The 19,388-nt window shown below is 47.5% G+C and overlaps 2 protein-coding genes across 2 annotated transcripts; one reads left to right on the forward strand and one right to left on the reverse strand.

Moving 5' to 3' along the window:
* Nucleotides 1-2,198: 2,198 nt before the first annotated feature.
* LOC112269813 (protein FAR1-RELATED SEQUENCE 5-like) lies at nucleotides 2,199-7,451 on the reverse strand. The gene is made up of 3 exons (XM_024457035.1): nucleotides 5,946-7,451; nucleotides 4,770-5,280; nucleotides 2,199-2,320 (listed from the first exon to the last, which is right to left on the reverse strand). Exons 1-3 carry the CDS (start codon nucleotides 7,449-7,451, stop codon nucleotides 2,199-2,201), a joined length of 2,139 nt encoding a protein of 712 aa, XP_024312803.1.
* An 8,691-nt stretch (nucleotides 7,452-16,142) lies between these two features.
* LOC100844957 (protein PELPK1) lies at nucleotides 16,143-17,197 on the forward strand. Its single transcript, XM_003562705.4, has one exon. The coding sequence runs from the start codon at nucleotides 16,233-16,235 to the stop codon at nucleotides 16,854-16,856; it is 624 nt and encodes a 207-aa protein (XP_003562753.1). The 5' UTR covers nucleotides 16,143-16,232; the 3' UTR covers nucleotides 16,857-17,197.
* Nucleotides 17,198-19,388: the final 2,191 nt, after the last annotated feature.

Genomic DNA, 19,388 nt, shown 5'->3' on the forward strand with positions numbered 1-19,388 from the left:
CTGGCAACTTGGGCGGCCTTGAGCTGCCCCGCCCGCTTGCGCTCCCAGGAGCGGGCCTGCTACTGCAACTCCTTCTCCCGGCGCGCTGAAGCCTCGGCTGCTGCTGCAGCCGCCGTCTCCAGCTCTCCGACATCGCGGCGGAGGCACTGGATCTCCAGGGAGTAGCCGGACAGCAGGTCCGTCTTCTCCCGGAGACGCCCCTGGAACGAGTCCAGAGCCGCCTGGTGCTCCTCCTCCCTCTTGGCGTGTGAGGCCTTCACCTGTTCGAGCTCCCGCTGGTGCTCTTGCTGGAGGTCCCATAGCTGCTGGAGGACCTGCGCCTCTGTCAGATCTTGCACGACAGGCGCTGCCCTGGCTTGCCGCGCCTGTTGGAGCTCCTCCTGGAGCCGCCGCAGCTTGGTGCGCTGCTCCTCCGCCTCCCGTCGCGCCGCGCCCAGCTCCGCCACGACGCGGGCATGGTGCTGCTGCGCGTCATTCAGGAAATCGACAAACATCCACTGTTGCAGCTGGATGTTGTCGATCACCTTGTGCCCTTGCTAGAACACGCTGGGGTCGAAGGTGATCCGACCCCAGGTTCGCCCGGCAAGCTCCCCTACCCCCAGGCTGAAGGTTGGTTCGGCGGAGCAGGAGGACCCCGCCACGACCGTTTGCGATCCAGAGGGCGCGTCAGGATTTAGAGGCGCGCCCCCGGCATGGCCGAGCCCCGCTGCTCCCTGCTCGTCCGGAGGGGCGAGCTGGGGGCTCGGGGGCTTCTCAAGAGTGTCGCCACCCGCCCCGGCCGGCGGGGGCTGCTCTGCACTGCCTGCCTCAGATGGCGCCCCCTGCAAGGCGTCGCCTGCAGCGGCGGCCATGGCCTCAGTGGACGCCGTGGCCGGTTGCTGAAGGGCTCTGGCAGGAGCAATCTCCGCCAGAGCATCTTCATCAACCTCGCCCTCGTAAGGTCGATGACCCGCACCTCGGTAGGCGCGGGCGCAGCGGGCACCCCTCCGGCAGCTGCACAAGTGAAGCTTGCATCAAACATAAGGATTGACACAAATTGCAAGGGAAAAACTTGAACTTGCGCGTACCTGCCGCCGGATCGGTGCCCTGCGAGCTCGAGTCAGTCCCCCGCAGCTGCTGCCGCCGCCACAACTGCCGCGTCAGAGGCGTCTTGGTCACCGCCGCCCGGAGCTGGGCAGGGCTTCTTTGTTGGGGCAGCTGGCGACACGCTGGTCTGCCCCCTCTTCCTTGACGAACTGGAAAACGAAGAAACAAGTTAGCCAGGCACAGAATAGTTAAGCAGAGTTGAAGATGTTCGGGGTGGGATCAGACTTACCCCGTTGGCCTAAGCTTGAGCACCCTGTCCGCCAGGATGCTCCTTGCCGGAGGTCCGCTCCGCACAGGGGGAGCTGCCGGGGTGGTCGGGGCGGCTACCGCAGCTACGCCACTGCTGCCGGAGACCCCAGCCCCCGCGTCGCCGCGAGGCTCCTAGAGCTGCGGGCTAGCCTCCCGCCTGATCGCCCGCTCCACCGCGGACAACCTCACCAGGGGGACGTCGTCTTCTTCGTCCTCCTCCTCCTCCGCCACGCCCCCGCCGGCTGCCGGGGGAGCGTCGTCGTCGCCATCATCGCTCAGGTCTCCTCCAACCCCAAGTGAAGAGTCGTCGGAGTCCGAGCCCTCCGCCTCGGCGGGCGTCTGGCCTTGCCCCCCTTTCCCTGAGCTCGGGGGCTTCTGGGGCCTGGGCTGCGGGGTGGGGGGGGGGGGAAGGTTGCGCCGAGGGATCCTCCATGATCCCTCACTCATCGCAGGGTTGAAGATGCTCTGGGCGGGAGCAACCGGCAAGGTTCGTCCTCGCCGGTGATGCCCTTCACCCAGAACTGCACCTCCTCCGGGAGCAGATCCGTGCGCTGCAGCCGGGTCCGGTCGCCGGGCCCGGTGTACAGCCACGCCGGATGCGAGCGCCGCTGCAGGGGGGCCACGCGCCTCCCGATGAAGTGGCGTGCCACATCTGTGTCCGTGAGCCCGGCATCGCGGAGCGCCCTGATCTATGCGCAGATCGGGGCCAACTCCGCGTCCTTCGAGTGGCGGAGCGTCCAGTCGTCAGAGCCCTTCGGAGGCCCGAGTGGCTCCTCGTGGAACTTCTGGAGCTCGTCGGTGCGCACCCAGCACCAATCGCGGCGCCATTCGGACTCGATCTTCTCCTTCCCCGGCTCCATGAATTATGATTTGAGCCGGTCGCGGAAGTGGAACAGCACGCCCGAGGACAGAGATGTCTTCTTCTCCACCCTCGGGTAGAAGTAGTGGCGGAACAGCGCCACCAACGGCATCACCCCCACGAACGCTTCACAAAGGTGTTAAAAAACAGCCAATGTGAAGAACGAGGTGGGGTGGAGCTGCGCCATGAGGAGCCCGTAGGACTCCATGATGGCGGAGAGAAAGTATGAGTACGGCGGCACGAACCCGGCGAGCACGAACCTCCCGAAGATCCGGAAGTAATGCCCGTCACGCTCCACGCTGACAGGGAGAATCCGCATTGGCCCATGCTCGTTGTGCTGGGTGGCCAACGCCAGGGCCAGCTTTTCGGCTCCCTCGCCGTTTTAGCCGGGGGGAGAAGAAGGCGAACTTGGCTCGCATCTCATCATCTTTCCGGGCTCTGTCCAAGAGCTCCTTCTTCCCGGCCTTGTCGTGCTTGTCCCGTTTGCTGGTGCTCCCCTTGGGACGGTTCTGCCCCTTGGAAGACATCGGCGGAGGAGGAGAAGGGAGTTTGGTCGGAGTGGGAGTGCGGGGACCTTGGAAAGAGGCAATGGCACAAGAGAAAGGCAGTGGGGAGTGCTGCCGCCAGTCTTGGGTATTTATTGGGGCTGGTGGATTGCAACGGACACCCCCACGATGGGCAGCGAAGAGGCCTAAAGAACCGGAGATTAAGAGGGGAGTGCACGACGTGGCCTTAACTCGCTGGTGATTAAGAGAGATAAGGCACGAGATCGTGCGCCCGACCGTTTCGCTCAAAGGAGTGGGACGATAAAAGCGGCCCACGGGGCCGGGTGCCCAGGGGTTTTCCCCTTGGGGACCCACGCGTCGGATAGGGTGTAGCCCGGCAACCGACCGAGGATAGCACTTGAAGAGGCGTCAAGGTTGCTGGCCCACACCCGGGGGCTACTGTCGTACCAGTGGCCCACGGGGTCCCATTGATACTGGACATGTGGGTCGCCTTTGACGGGGCCGCATCAGGAAGGACTCCCAGGAAGTAACGAGCCCGGGAAGCCTGCCTTGAGGGGACGGCCCCCAGTGAAGACAAAACTAGGAGCCAAGTACGGAGCGCTCCCGGAGACCCCGACCCCGGGAAGTCATAGGAGCGCCTCCCGGCAACTAGCGGATGCGCTAGCCGGGAAGGTGCACCCCGTCAATCCACGCTCGGGCATGCAGGCGGGACCCGCAGAACAGTGAAGACAGGACAAGACTGCGGGTGCGGTGCATTTAATGCACCGACAGGAGTCTTTATCAGCAGGCCTAGTCTTGTTTAGCAAGGCTAGAACGGTCGCCCTAAGAGCTACTTTTTCTACCGTATATAGTAGGACGGGCACTACATGGCGTCCAGCGTGGATGAACAAATTTGTATTTCATGTGGGCGTGACACGTGTCTAGCTAACGTGTCACGCTACACACCGTGGCACCTGTGGTATCCCCTTGCATATAAAAGGAGGACCAATGCCACCGGAAAAAGGGTTCCGACCCAAGTAATTAGAACACATCATAGCATTCACTCAAGTAGCAAGCCCGGGAACCCCCCAGGCAATCTGTACACTCTTAAACTTGTGAATATAACAAAGAGTAGGACGTAGGGTGTTACACCTCCGGGTGGCCCAAACCTGGGTAAAACTCTCGCGTTTACTCTTCGTGCCTAACGCCACGCCGGCGATCGCCGGAGCGATCACCTCGCCCTCCACCGAACCAAAAAGGGGGTGCTCAGCATCCCTGGTGCCGGAGGCCGTGCTACGACAGTGATGGCAACTTTTTTATGTGACTCAGTGATGGCAACTTTACGTAATAAAAGATGGCAACTTCACACCACGTCTGTGTGGCAATTCTGTATTTTTTCCTTCTAACTAAAATTATTTTTTGTGCATATCTCAAGTAAATCACAGACATAATAGCGCAGACCCAAACATTTCAAAATCTCAAGGCAATACTTAGTTTTTTGAGTAAGGCAACTAATGACTACTTGCGTTACACTTCCACTTTATAGTCGTAATCATCACATTTTTCAAAATCATCACAAGTTTCCGCCAAGTATCACATATTACTAACTATTCTTATAGCAAGACAAATTTAGATCATTATCAGATGCGCATTTTGCCGACTCTTTTTTTTCCTTTTTTTCTGCTCTAACTGCACGCTGCACGATCTGCCATCCTTTGATGGCATGTCCTCGCATCGTGATCGGCCGATCTACAAATGCTGCATCGCCCTCTTTTCTTTGGTGCCTTTGGCTCGATATCCAGCGCTGACTTGAAACGCCTCTCCTTGGGCCTCCCTTTTGTTGCTGTCATAGACGGGTCCCTAATCTCACACCCTGTCGATGCAGCAGAAACTTCATCCGTAACAGTTTCATCGGTGGCATGCCCCCTCATTGCTTCTCCTGTTCCTTCTGCCACAGCCCCCGCAGCAGATCCTTCAGTTGCAGCCCTTGTCGCAGACCCTCCTGCCCCCCCCCCCCCTGGATGTTGATCCTTCCTGTGCAGCCCCTGACGCAGACCCTTGTGGTACAACACCTTGTCTCCTAGACAAACCAATCGCTTCTTTTGCTCTCGCATCTTTTTCTTGCCTCTTCCTCAGTGAAGCCATCTCGCTTCTCATTGCTTTCATGTGCCTCTCTACTATCCTAACTGCATCTTGATCATCACAAGCCTCTTTGGCAATGTCACCAAAACCCCTTTTCATTGTTGCATAGCGCATCAGCTTCCTAGAATTCTCTGGCATCTCCTGTTGCGCGGGGTTTAGCTGCTGCGTGCCGTGCAGCCCGAGTGCGGCATCTGCGTTCCACGTCCACCTCTTGAGGATGTAGTGCTGCGGCAGGACCCTGACGCCTTCCTGCTGCATAACTCTCAGGATGTGGCAGCACACGATCCCATCCCTATCAAACTTGCAACATTCACAAGAGTACATGCCTGCCTCTATATCAGCAGCCAACCTGAATGTCCTTGCGTCGTACTGTCCGGAATGGCAGGTCATCGAAATGGCCTCAAATGTGTTCTGCCCAGTCCGCGCGCAATGGTACGAGGATGTCATTTGTAGCTTCTCCTGAAACCTGGAGCTCCAAGCAAATCAAATACAGTTAATAAGTTTTTTTTTGCAAGGCAACAATACTTGAAAACATGGGGCAACTTTTAGCACCACCCATTGGCAACATCATTTACTACAAATTCCCATTTCTTTTTTAGCAGCCTATGTGAGAATTTCAAACTAAGCATCTCCAGATTGGCAAACGTAGCTATCTGACACTAGCAACTTGGCATTTTTAATACGTGGCAACTTTGTATATGTCATTATTTCTAAAATAGTACCAACTTTTACCAAAAGACAAGCTAATATGATTATGATTTTTGCGAGGCAACAGCATATGAAATCATGTGGTAGCTTTAAACAGCCCCCTTTGGCAACTTCATTAATTTTAAAAATACCAATCTTTTTTCTTCAGCGGGACCTTCCTGAGAATTTTCAAACTAAGTTTCTTCTTCATAGTTTTTTTTTGGGGGGGGGGGGGGGGGGGGTATGTGTCATGTGTGTCACAGCGGCAAGTTCATCAATGTGGCACTGGCAACTAAACTTGTGTTACACTGGCTACTTTTAGGAATAAATGCAATGCTTAAAAAATAAAATAAAAAAACTTTTGTGTGCGCATATCATGGCGGAGATGCGAGTGGGGGGGTTCCGTGTCACCTGTTAAACATCCTTCTTGTGTATACCAACTTCACCTGTTCCTCTATCGGGCTGAACCCCCATTTCTTCGGCACGGTGAGCGCCGTTTCAGCCTCAGCTTGCCTCTCTACTCCTAGTATCTTCTCTTGCAGAGCCGAGTATTGCTGCGCAAAGTCGTATATTGAATTGCTGGGGCTGACATATCTTTTTAACACGGCATTGAACCCCTCGCTCCGCTGCGTGGACTGCAAAAAAGGGTAGAAACTGAGCATGAAGTATGCAGGCACCCAACTTGTCCGGTTTTCCCATAGAGATGATAGGTCCTCATTATCTTGCACTTGATATTTCTCAATCATTGCGCCCCACTTCAACTCAAATTCTGCCGGTGTGAAGCTATTGTTTATGCAGTCCTCAAAATCAGCGTGCCGCTCCAGGTTCCTGCCCATGAATCCACCCATCTTTTCTTGCGCTTTCTTCATAATGTGCCAGCGACAATTCCTATGTCTTGTTTCTGGGAAAACCTCTAATATCGTGTTCCTCATTGCAAAGTCTTGGTCTGTTGTGATATTTGCGGGTGCAATCCCATCCATCGCTTCCAAGAATGTATTGAACAACCATATGAAGCTGAGGGTGTCTTCGTTTCGCAGGAACCCACACCCAAACTGAACCGATTGACAATGGTTGTTTACTCCAATGAAAGGCACGCACGGCATGTTGTACTTATTTGTCAGATATGTAATGTCAAAGGAAATGCAGTCGTTGTAGTACTTGTATGATCTCCTGGCTTCTACGTCTATCCAATACAAGTTGATCACCCTATCTTCATTGTCTAGCTCGAAGCTATAGAAGAAGTCGTCATCCTCTTTCTTCAGTTTTTTGAAATACCGGAGCGTGTACTTCATGTCCATTAAACAATGCTCTCTCCGCAGTGCCGCTCTGAAGTTGGCCATGTTTGTTCTTGTGTACGACAAATTGTTCAGCTTGCCATGTAGGGTTGACAAGATCTGCATCATTTGGCTTGTCCGAAGGTTGCAAGCATGCAGAAGCTTCACAAACTCCCTCTCTTCCCTCGGCATGTGGCGGTGCGATCGCAAGTACTTGCCAAGATCGAATTTCTTTAACACATTGTGGTTGTGCTCTTCCTCAAACTGCTCCGCGGTATATGTTGCACCATCCAGCTTTACCTTCATTCTTGCATGGCAACTAGTCCTTTCTGTAATGTTTCTTTTCCTTTTGGGGACCACTGATTCCGGACGATGTGGGTCCTCCCTTTCTTTTTTGTTCCTGCCTGCCAAGTAACATACGAACTGAGCTCGGCTTGTTTCGCCACTCTTTATAGGCCTCTGGTAATCTATCCTTATGCCAAAGCCGTTCCATCTTGCATAGTCCAGATAGTGTTTTTTAGCTGATGCAATGCTATCGAACCTCATGCCCACTGTTGGTTTCACAGGAGCTGACATCACGTCATCAGCATCTTCGTCATCCTCATTGTTATCTCCATCAACTGCCCTTTCTCCACTCGATCCGTGCGACAAAGGGGTTTCTGGCACCATGCCTGTCCCGACATTTTCAGTGTGCGTAGCCCCCCCTATAGGACTTGGATCTGCACAAAATTACATGAAAACAATGTAATGTAGGCGAAAAAAATCAACCAGCGCGTTCTGCGGAAAACTAGCTACCGATGTAGTCGTTCCATGGCAACTACAAGCTTTTGCCATGTTTGTCGTATTGTCATGGGCAGCTCAACACCTTACCACGCGGCAACTTTAGAATTCATGTTATGGCAATTTCATGTCAATTAAAATGGCAACTCTTTTTTACCTCCTGCCTTCTCTTGTTGAAGTAGCACACGAGAGACACTGTCAACAAACCTACTCGGTTTTGAATGCTCCACGTTAGTGCGGCAGACCTGCAACGGAGTAGTATTAGACAAAAAAATTAATTGGGGGTGGGGAGGGGGAAAATGACAATGGAAACCCTGTTGTCTTGTTTTTTCTTTTCTTTTTTTGTTCGCTATACCTTGCGGCAACACTGGCTCATGTAGCATATTCTGTGTGATGTGGTCCATTTTCATACGCAATGCGTTGACCTGTAGCATCAACCGCAACCTCATCTGCATCGTGCGGACCTGCACCAACAATGCATGGTTTACTTCACATGTATGTAATTACAGTATCCAGTGTCCGGCAATTTTTAGCATGACATTGATGGCAACTTTTAAGTTGAGATGAACTGCAGCACATCATTTCTGACCAATAATCAATCTCACAGATGCAAGTGTTTATTTATTTTTTTGAAAACCTTCCGAAAGCGATATGACTAGATGTAGCAGCGGTAGCAGCGGGTATGAGGCATGCAGTCCATCAAAGGTTTCCGCCAAAACATCATCCGGGGTCAATGATGGGAAGCCCCATGAAGGAAAAATATTGCCCACGCCCCCTTCCATGTTGCAATCCTTTCGGGTTTTTTCCTTTTTCGCAGGCGCCCTCCTGTTTAGATAAGGAAATACATCCTCAAACTAGTACACACTTTGTCATTGCAAGGTCAAACCATTGTAGCAGTTTTGCATGGTTATTTGTTTATAATAACCGCATCAAATTAACCATTTGTGTTCTTCACATACATGCAGGAGGAGGGAGGGGGTCATGGTACGTTGCTATTCTGGACAACCTACCAACACCAGGCCGTGTTTGGACAACATTTGAAGTGGGGCCAGATATGTCTACACATATTAATATGTTTTTCATTTTCAGCTCTTTAAATGCAACATCCCAGAATTTTCCAATTCTGGAATGTTAAATAAAATAATTATTTTAATGAAAATATTGGCTTTGGAAATATTTTGGTTGTGAATTTCTGAAGGATTTGAAATGTTTAGGACTTATTTAAATTTTTCCACACCATGTTTGAATATTCAACAAAAGAGTAGATTAATATGACTATCCAAATTATACAACATGGTTGGGACATTTATGTAAGTTCATAGTTATTCTATTTTGGACCCACATGCATCTTATGATTTCCACCGAATTATTCTTTGCATCTAAATAAATCCTACGTTCTTTTTGAAGGATTTACTAGCACGCTAAGTTTCCAATTCCTCATGTGCAAATGTTATTCCAACATTTATTCCATTGTTGAGAGTGGGATAACGTGACTTCCCAAAAATATATAGTGGAAACATCTGCGATGTTTACATGGTTTGTGATTTAGTGTTATAAAGCCATTTGAGAATTTTATTGAACCGTATAATTATTATAAGATGTTATTTGGAGTTCAACCCCATGGGGTATTTAGCTAAGGAAGGGTTTAGTTTCATAATAGATTTCAAAACCTATTTTATGTATTACTTATAAAGCCCTAATGACATTTATATAAGCAAAAGTATTTTTACTTATTTTATTTTGAAAGGATTCAAGTCCCAAAAGTTCACACTTTGGAGGATTTGAATTTACAAATTTACTGGAGTTTATTTGGACTTATTTAGAGTTAGGAATTAAAAGTTATTAATAAAAACAGAAAAAAAAATGCACCGACCCAACTGGGCCGGCCCATCTCCACCGAACGCACCAGCCCAGCCACGAGCACCACGTGCTTGTTCCTTGTTTGCACGTAAGGAAAACATTATTTCCATATTTTCTTTTTTCGATTTCTTTTCTTCCCGCGCGTCTCTCTTCAAAAGGAAACGACCCCATCAATCCTCACCATCTCGGGAACCCATTCAGGAAATCAATTTGAAATTTCCTCTCATTATCGCAATTTCCAAAAGAGGTGCCCCGAATGTCGGCCGTCGACATCCATGCCCGATCTCCCTCCTCGGCCACTATAAAAGGATTCCACGCACGTCACTTTGAGCCTTTGCCTTTCCTCTCTCATTCCCATGTAGAAAGTTTGCCCTCAAAACCTCTGTACAGCCGGCTACGTCAACGTCTTCCTTTGCCGGTCACCGCCACCATTGTTGCCGGTGAGATCACCCCGAACCTCCGTTCTTCGATTCCTTTCACCGGTAGACTCATGTGACCCTTACCTTCCTTTGTGACAAGGTTTCGTGACCTCTTGATGCTGTTGGCCGCGCCGTCCCGAACCCATGCCGAAGCCGTGTTCGGAGCTCCGCCCGTCGCCATCCGGAGATGCTATGACCGCGCAAGCCGCGTCACGGTGTCCGCCTCGACGTCTTCCACGGCCCCATCGAATCCTACGTCGACATCGTCGCCGTCCTCTTTCAACTCCGGCGAACTCCGTGTATTTTCCAGTGAGCAACTTTTCAGCCGCAGCAGTTTTGATTAGCCATGTTTCGAAGGCCATATCTTTTGATCAGTGTATCATTTTTGGCTGAATCGTTCTGTTGTAGTTAGACCACGTCCACCTATCTAGACCAGACCAGATTGTATACCCCGTATCTATGATCTTCAGTACGGCATCTTCGTTGGAAATTGGTATTCACAGTATGCTGTTTCTGGATTAGCCACCTTTCGAAATTAATATAAATTATTCCATTGATCCGTTTGGTTCCAAACCTTCTGTATATCATCAATTAGATCATTTTCTACACATTAGTGTACATCTTTTACAACTTAGGATTCATCTACAGAGGTGCATCTTCAATCAAAAGTCGTATCTGTTAACACTGTCACATCAGTTAGCTATCTTCCGGAGCCCATATCTTTTGACCCATTATTCCAAATTAGATGATTTTTTCTGTCATGTCAAGATCAAATCCAAACCTAAATCCTAGACATCTTTTAACACCTTTCCAAGTTCATCCACACTAGTGCATCGTCATTGCAAAACAGTACCGTCAGCAGGTTCCCACACTTGGCCAATTCTAAGCCGTTAGTTTCAGAAACTTTGTTATAGATTACCCTTTTTTGTAAGCCTGTATCTTTTGACTCAAAACTCCTATTTAGGTCAAACCAGCGGCGTTTGAAATATTTTTAGATACAGTTTAGTTCATCCCATTGGTCCTCTGTCTTTTGAAGCAATTAGTACCAGTACATTTTAAGTAGAAATTAGTATCTTTAATCTGTCAGAATCAGACTAGCCAGCTTTGCAAGCCAGTAGCTAATTCTCTGTAGATCCTTTTGGGATTAGACTTGTTGGGTTAGCAAGTAAAATCTTAATAATATACAGTAGTATACTTTTCATCCCATGTTCTGCCATTTAGCACCATTTGCCAAACAGCCAAAGTATCTAAGTTATAACAGTTCCTATAGACTTAAATTCCAGACTTAGCCACATTAGTCCATGCCCAACCAAACTTTATATCTGTTAACACTATCTTATTGATTAGCAATGTTCCAAAGCCCATACATGTTGATCCATATTTTTAAACTAGTTCATTCTTTCTATAGTGACTAGAGTACACCAAACTCTAATTTCTGGACCACTTTGTACACCTTCCAAGGTTAATCTACAGTAACCCATGACCCCTAGAAAATTGTATCTGTCAACAAACATTGACTTCACCGTTTCAACTCCGATAGAACCCAAGCCTTGTTCCTACCTCTTAGATCTATGCCTAGGATAGCCTAACAGTAGTTAGGTACTGTTTAATTTGAACTTTGTATATTGCTTTGGTTCTTTATTTGAAGTTATGATTTGGAGTTCTCGAATAGTTATTTATTATTGCTTTTCGTTCTTCGCGATAGATTATACGGAGTGCGGTAACTGTGAGTATCAAAAAGAAGAAGAATACAAAGATACTAATCAGGTAAGTTCACTTTGATCATTTACCCATTATTTTATTATGCACTAGATTTTATTAGTTGCATTGTCAGAATTATTATTGTATCTATGCTAGCTATGATCTGTCCTAGTAGTATAGGATACCTTTGCCATGACTTCACCACCAATTGCCATCGTAGTAGTAAGAGGCTATGCTATGTTAATATACGAGGGTGGTATTGTTACAATGTGATACTATTGAATTACAATATGATTTTCCTAGTGTATGGCAAAACAAGTAATTCAATGAATCGTCCTGGGTGGGCTGCTTTGAGTATTCGGATGTCGTGACGTTAGGTCCATTTCTATGGGACCCGCTGAGTCGTCTCTCCGTGTGATTCGGGAGCGTCCATGGTCGTCTCCCCGTGCGATTCGGGGAGCGCCTGCGTCACAATGTGGGATGCCACCCGGGATAACCAGAGACTGGACTAGTTTCCTATTTAGTAGCTTCCAGTACAACCACATGGTATTATGGGCTCTGCCAGGATGGATGTAAGAAATATGAACCCGGATCCGAGGTGACATCGGTATGTAGCAGTGTAGGTGGGGGCGCATCCCTCAGGTGGTCTGAGGGATTATGTTCCGAAAATTCCTATAGTCGATGCCGTTGCTACTCTACCTTGAGGACAGCAAGGGATTAACACGTCGATTTCTTGTGGGTAAAGTGTACCACCTCTCGAGAGTGTCAAACTAAGTACTTAGCCGTGTCCCCGGTTACGGACAATTATGAGCAACTAGATATTGGAGCTGTAAGGAAAGTCTCACTCATTCTAATTTCCTAATAAAATGAATGGTTTGAACTGGGTAGGAGCATTGATGTTTCTACTCAATGTGCCTAGGTTAATAGGAGCATGGGTGTTTCTACCCCGTGTCCCATAAAATTCAAAGCTATTTATCTAAAAATGATAGGATTTGAATAATGATGCTTTTATGCAAATTAGCCAAACCCCACCAAGCCAAACTATGTATGTACTTGGTAGGTCCTTTATAACTCTAGTGAGCTTGCCAATACATTCAAATGTATTGACCACGTAGTGGCTGCAATTAACAATGTAGGTGGATCCGACGATGAGTGAGGTTCGTCGTTTTGTCATGGGTCATGTGCTTACATTCCAACATGCTCTCACCTTGGGGTAGTGTGGCCCTTATGTTCTATCCTTTTTCCGCTGCAGTTTTGAAACATTGTTTTATGATGATAAAACAGTATTTGTTTTAGGCTGACCCCAGAGGTCATGCGAGGTTGTAAGTACTATTAAATTCTGGATGATGCGATGTAATAAAATACTTTGACCTTTGCTTCTGTGTATTTCATCATGAAACTGTGTGTGCTAGTGAGTCGATCCAGGGACTAGCACAGTAAGCACAGAGATCGAACCCTTGGTGAAGGGGGATCGCTTCATTAAAATGCAATGCAGCAACTATATAAATGTTCATAGATGTTCGATGTGCCAGGAACATAGTTATGTGGTTGGGTTTAGATATAGGACTATATGGCAACACAGTCATGTAAATGTTGAGCTGGTTTCTGTTAGATGGCTGCTACACGTAAACAGAATATGGTGTCGTTTTCGTAGGTCAGACCGTGCAATCTAAACGACCATGTGGCAACTTTAGATTCAATCATCTGGCAGGTTTACCTACATGTATGGTGGTAATGGATTGGGTTAGCTACCGGGTTAGAGTCAAAATATCCAATTATGCTAGATATTGTTGAGATGGTTTCTGTTAGATGGCTACTACATGTAAACAGAATATGGTGTCGCTTTCGTAGGTCAGACCGTGCAATCTAAACGACCATGTGGCAACTTTAGATTCAATCATCTGGCAGGTTTACCTACATGCATGGTGGTAATGGATTGGGTTAGCTACTAGGTTAGAGTCAAAATATCCATTTATGCTAGATATTGGGCTAGCGTCAATCAACAAACACACACACTTAGGCACATGTAATCCAGAATCAGCAGCATGCATACACAGCCCATAGTTGAAAGTACTCAGATTTTTTATAACAACCACAGTTGGAATAACCAATTCATCCAATTTTTTAGCCGGAGGCAAGTATACTTTTCGTGCATAATTAGGACAATTATATTGGTCTGTACGCAGGATCTCTAAATCATCGTTTTTGTTTGGAATCGAGTGTAGGAAGTGGTTACATAGTTGGATTTGGGGAGGTTGAGAAGTTGGTGTCACCTTTTTTCTGGACATTTCTTTCTGGGGAGAGGGGATTCGATCAACAATGTTGGGGCATGTTCTTCATCATGTTGGTGGCAATTCTACCTGTTTTTTGGCGATGGATTTCTGCTGTTTTTTTGATGGAGAGGAACCCCTTATGGCGTGGCTGCCATGGGCGCCGCCATGCCCTAATCCCCCCTCTCCTGTTCTCCCGTCCTTGTCCTTCTCTCCTTCTCCGGCGTCGTCCCGTTCTTTGGAGGTAGAGTCTTGTTGGCAACTTGGGAAAGAAGATAGAAAACAGGGCCCAACCAACCGCAGGCCTCAGTTTGTTTGCTTTTTTTCGCTGGCAATTTTGAGATATCCATTATGGCAACTCTTCTCCTTTTTTCTTCCCCGGGCCGTAATTGAACTTCACGCCGGAGAGCTTGGCGACTAGCGTCACGCCAGAGCATTCGAGCACGCACGGTACGAGCTCGCGCTCGCTCAAGAAGAAGCTGGCCACTAGCGTCGCGCCAGAACGTTCCAGCGCGCACGGAAACAGCTCGCGCTCGCGTGCTGCCGCGCGCACGCACTCGCGCAGGAAGAAGCTGGCAACTAGCGTCGCGCCAAAGCGTTCCAGCACGCACGGTACGAGGTCACGCTCGCGTGGCACCCTGACGTGGCAAGTCCGTAGTTCACGGCGCGACGGGCTGCACGTTTCTAGCGCGAACGTCGCGCGGTATTCCAGCCCATATATAATTCACATTTGTTTGTCACTTTTGCCGCGCCTCTCTGTGCTCGATCCTCCTTTCACGTTTAACTTATATCGATTCACCGAACACACCAACGAACAGAGATTAAAATTTCGTACGTTGATGTGAGGCTTCGTAGTCAGACGTGACCAGCGAGCAGAACTCTGTTTAGTTAGACCCACCTGAACCAGCCAATGCACCACCGGCCAACGAAGCCACAGGAACAAGGCGATTGGGTTTGAAAAATAACACATTGCGGCAGTTCCTAGAAACGAGTCAAAAACTACTACTCTCTCGGTTCCTAAATGTAAAAATGTGTTAAGATCTACAATATGAAATGTTTACACTACCAATATATATATAATTATGTATTTAATAAAACTAAATTGAAGTTCTATATGTTCGTGGATTTTTCTATACACTTGATCAAACTTAAAAAAGTTCGACCTAGCATAAAGTTATCAAGTTATAATTTCTCATATTTAAAAACAGAGGTAGTACAAGGAAAGACTAACATAAAAATCAAACTATAACAACATTGTTTTCGAACATTTGTTACTCCATCTGTTTCTTGTTTCTTGATGTCTATACAGTTATGGTTGTTTTAAATCAAACTTTATCAATCTTGACGTGTCTTTGGACTTTGGTCAGCAAGCCACTTCGGACGGTCAAAGGGTCTCGGATATGTTTAGGACTTTGTGCGAACAACTCAATTAACATGCAGTTTCATAACTATAGGACTAGCTTGGCACATCTTCAGCAATATTAGGACTACAGGTAACAGGTGCGTTTTACTCGTTTTGAAACTCTACATGATCCAACAGTATGGATGGATTAACACACTATCATAAGAAAATATGTAACATTATCTCAATTTATAGTAGAGGAGGAATCGTTGGATGTAAGAAAGGCTCGAAGCAAGTGCCCAGTGCGGCACAACAAGCTATCGTTCCCGGCCACTTTCAGAGTGTGGCTACGCGGGTTGTTCCTGACCACATCCCCTGAAATAGTTAGCTTGAATCAGCCGTACTTTCGCCGGTGACCTAATTAACACCGGGGTGCGACGAAGCCCCTGCGCCAACACGCGCGCAATCCATGTCTCCAATTAAACCCAGACAGACCAACGGCATTTTTCAGGAGATCAGAGGGATGGATCAGCTATTAGGTAAAGCTGGGCTGCCAAACCGACCAATCACCAAATCATGTCAGAAATTAACACTTGCGTGGAGCCGTTGAGGTCTGCTGTGGCACTGCATGTTTAATTTGGTGTGTAGGCCGGCTTAAGACGCTTGCAAATGAAATGACCCATTTTCCAGGCAGGTTCCGGCTGCACTCCTTAGAACTTCTTTCAGAGCAAAGCAAGTACACAATCTTGAAATGTAAGGCACAGGTGGTTTGGTGAATTCGCCGACCATTATCATCACTCAGGAAGTCAGGATTCAAAATCCCAAACAAATATTAAACCACACGTAACTATAGACACGTATAGGAATAGAGATCACGCAGGAAAAACGAAGCAAGTAAGCAACCACCGAAATGCAGGCCACCTAACAGGTAACATGCACGAGCTGACGAGCAAAGGGCCTCCATTTGGCATGCTATAAATACCAGGCTTCCCTTCAATTCCCAGAGATCACAGAAAGAAAGTAGCTTCTCACTCATCTGATACACCAAGATAACAAGTGCAAAGCCATTATATTCACCATGGGGTGCAAGATTGTCTTCGTTATGGCGCTGCTGCTGCTCTCATGTAGTTCCATGAGCAGCGCGGCACGCCACCTGGAGGAGATCGTGCCAAAGGAGAATCAGCACCCGTCATATCCCACCGTGCCAAAGCCTGAAGTCCCGGCGCATCCCGCCGTGCCCGAGCTGCCCAAGCCTGAAATGCTGCACCCAGTTGTGCCCGAGGCGCCTAAGGAGCACCAGGTGCCGCACTCCGTCGTGCCGGAGGTGCCAAAGGAGCATGAAGTGCCGCACCCCGTCGTTCCAGAGCTGCCGAAGCCCGAACTGCCGCCACACCTTACTGTGCCAGAGCTCCCCAAAGCTGAACTGCCACATCCTGCCTCCTTACCCGAGGTGCCACACCCTGTCGTGCCGGAGGTGCCAAAGGAGCACGAAGTACCCCATCTCGCCGTGCCGGAGCTGCCAAGGCCTGAAATGCCACGCCCTGCCATGCCGGAGGTGCCCAAGGAGCCCCATGTGTCGCACCCCGTCGTGCCAGAGTTGCCCAAGCCAGAGGAGCCAAAGCATGAACTGCCACCATTCCCGAAAGCCGAGCTGCCACCCAAGCCTGAATTCCACTTCCCGGAGCCGGAGGCCAAGCCATGATCGCACATTCGAACTAGCTACACCTGTGAAGCGTAGCGCCGGTTCTGAGTTTTAAAATATGCATGTATGGGTGTTCAGCGCGTGTGTGAGGATTGTGTAAGTTGTGTACTGTTCATGTCGTTTGCCTGAGCTCTCTGGTTCGTTGGTGAGTGCTGGCTCTGTCATTAGCAAGGAGCCAGCGGGGTGTACGTCCGAGTGGTGTTTTTCGTGCTCCAGCAGCTTTATTCTTTTTACGTTTGTATGCGGTGTTTATGGCCGGTGTGTGCGCTGCACACGAGTGATACAGCTTTGAGTATTTTGACTGGATTTATATATACTACTACATCACTGAGTTTTTCAGATCTTGACTGTGTTAAATACTTCAGATAATGTCAAATTTTCATGTGTTCTATATTTTTGTAAAAGATTCTAGATCATAGCTTTCTTGTTTTTACCAGAGTCCAAGAGGACACTCAATCTATTAATTAAACTGAAGAGAATTTCTAACACTTGATTAAAGAAAAAAGAACGAAATCTAACACTACCCCGTCCACAAATAAGTATACATATGAGAATTTCAAGACAATTATGAAGCAAGGTAGAAAATGCATTAGGAATATACGAACCACCATCTCTCTCCTCTTTAATTCTTTTACCTCTATGAGCTAAGTGCACAGAGAAATATTATTGATTTCCGTGTGACAAGAGAGAAGGAATTTTTTTTACTCTAAAGTGCTTTGAAAAGAGAGAAGTACACTCTTTTGTGAACAAATTTTAAAGCTAAATGTACACTTATTTGTGGACTAAGTGAGTACATCTGTAGACCCATGCCATCTCAACCCTGATATAATCAAAGACGCATAAACTCGATAGATAGATCGATACATAGATCCTGTTGTGGAAGAGGCATCCAGCGCAAACCACACCAGGTGTCATCTTCATCACCTGTTATCCTAACCAATTTTACATAATCAACTGTTTAATAATCTAAATTATATCTTTTTAATAGAGCTTGCTTGCTCTTAATCAGAATGTAAATTGGGACCAACGTCTTATATTTATGAGCAGGGTAGTACTAAATACTCCCTCCCTCCGGTCCATAATAATTATCGCTCATTTTGTACAATTTTAGTACAACTGTGTACTAAATCAACAACGTTTATTATGAATCGGAGAGAGCAGTGAGTTACAACTTTAATTTGATTTGTCAAACAGAGAAAAAAGATGTATAATATTAATTTGCCATAGGGAAAACTGGATAGCACCGGCCTCACCTGCCCCCAAATAAAATTATAAATCCTTCACTAAATTACTGCAAACGAATACTGCCCATTTGTGCAAGATGAACCCGCTATAATGGAGACGTTCCCATAAGATTTATTTTTTCTAGCTTTATCCTTGTTTTGCCATGATGCGACAACTTAAAAAATGTATGCACAACATTATGTGTGATCAAAGCAAAAATGAAACTAGGATAATCTTCTAAGAAAAATAACTTGAAAGTACAAATTTTGTGAAAAATCACTTTCACGTGACTTTCTTTGTTTTTTGCGGGGAAACTTTCACGTGACTTTCATATATAAGAAATAAAAAAATCCATATATACACCATCCCAACACGATACCACAAATTAAGATCCTCACTGCAGTATTTTAGTAAGATGCAACCCAACCACATAATTCACTTGGCATAATGTGCAGAGATATACAAAGTGGATTTCTTCTTTATCTGTATGCTTTGGTGGAGTGCAAATATTAGGTGGTGCAGCACTAGATAGTCTAACGTACGTGAAGACTTGTCACACCAACATCAACATGAAAAAGGAAAGGTCATGCTGTGGTCACTCTCATCTCGATACGGAACCATCCAAAGTCAAAGCATCTCGTCATAGCTTAACTCTGTTCCTCACCAGCCGCTAGCAGGTGACCTGACACCGGCCGGTAGGGTCAGGTGGACGCTCCTACGCGAACGCGTTTGCAGGCGATCCATGCATATCCATCATATATCCACCAACAACGCGACAGTTCGACGAGAGCTGTTTCGATTTCAGATAGTCAGATGACCGAACCCGATCGATCAGGGACAGGTAGGTAGCGATTCGCACGCAAGCGAGGAAAGCGCACAAAACGACCGGAAATTACCACCAAGGTAGCTTAGCTGCAGCTAAATTACTGCCAGATCCATCGAGATCGATCACCAAAGATTACTCGTCACCAAATGAACCCCCAAAACTTCAGACGCACTTTGCATTTCGGTGCGCAGGCTGAGAAATGGCCGTGGCATTTGCCATCCGAGAGACAGACCCCTCTGTATTTTGTTGTACGTAGCCTTATCGATCGATACCTTTACCCTGGATGCCTAGTGTACTAGACTCAACTAGTCAACTGTGTGAAGAGTTAGCTAACTAGCTAGATCGTGTGGAAAATCGCGTTATCATTAAACTGAACTTCAAAAAATATTGTACTCCTGAACGGTGACATGCATTTTTCAACACTTTGCAGAACTACCAAAACCAAACATTTGGTCGATCGGCTGAGAAAATGGCCATACCAA

The sequence above is a fragment of the Brachypodium distachyon genome, chromosome 1, assembly GCF_000005505.3.
Source record: "Brachypodium distachyon strain Bd21 chromosome 1, Brachypodium_distachyon_v3.0, whole genome shotgun sequence".
Taxonomy (NCBI): domain Eukaryota; kingdom Viridiplantae; phylum Streptophyta; class Magnoliopsida; order Poales; family Poaceae; genus Brachypodium; species Brachypodium distachyon.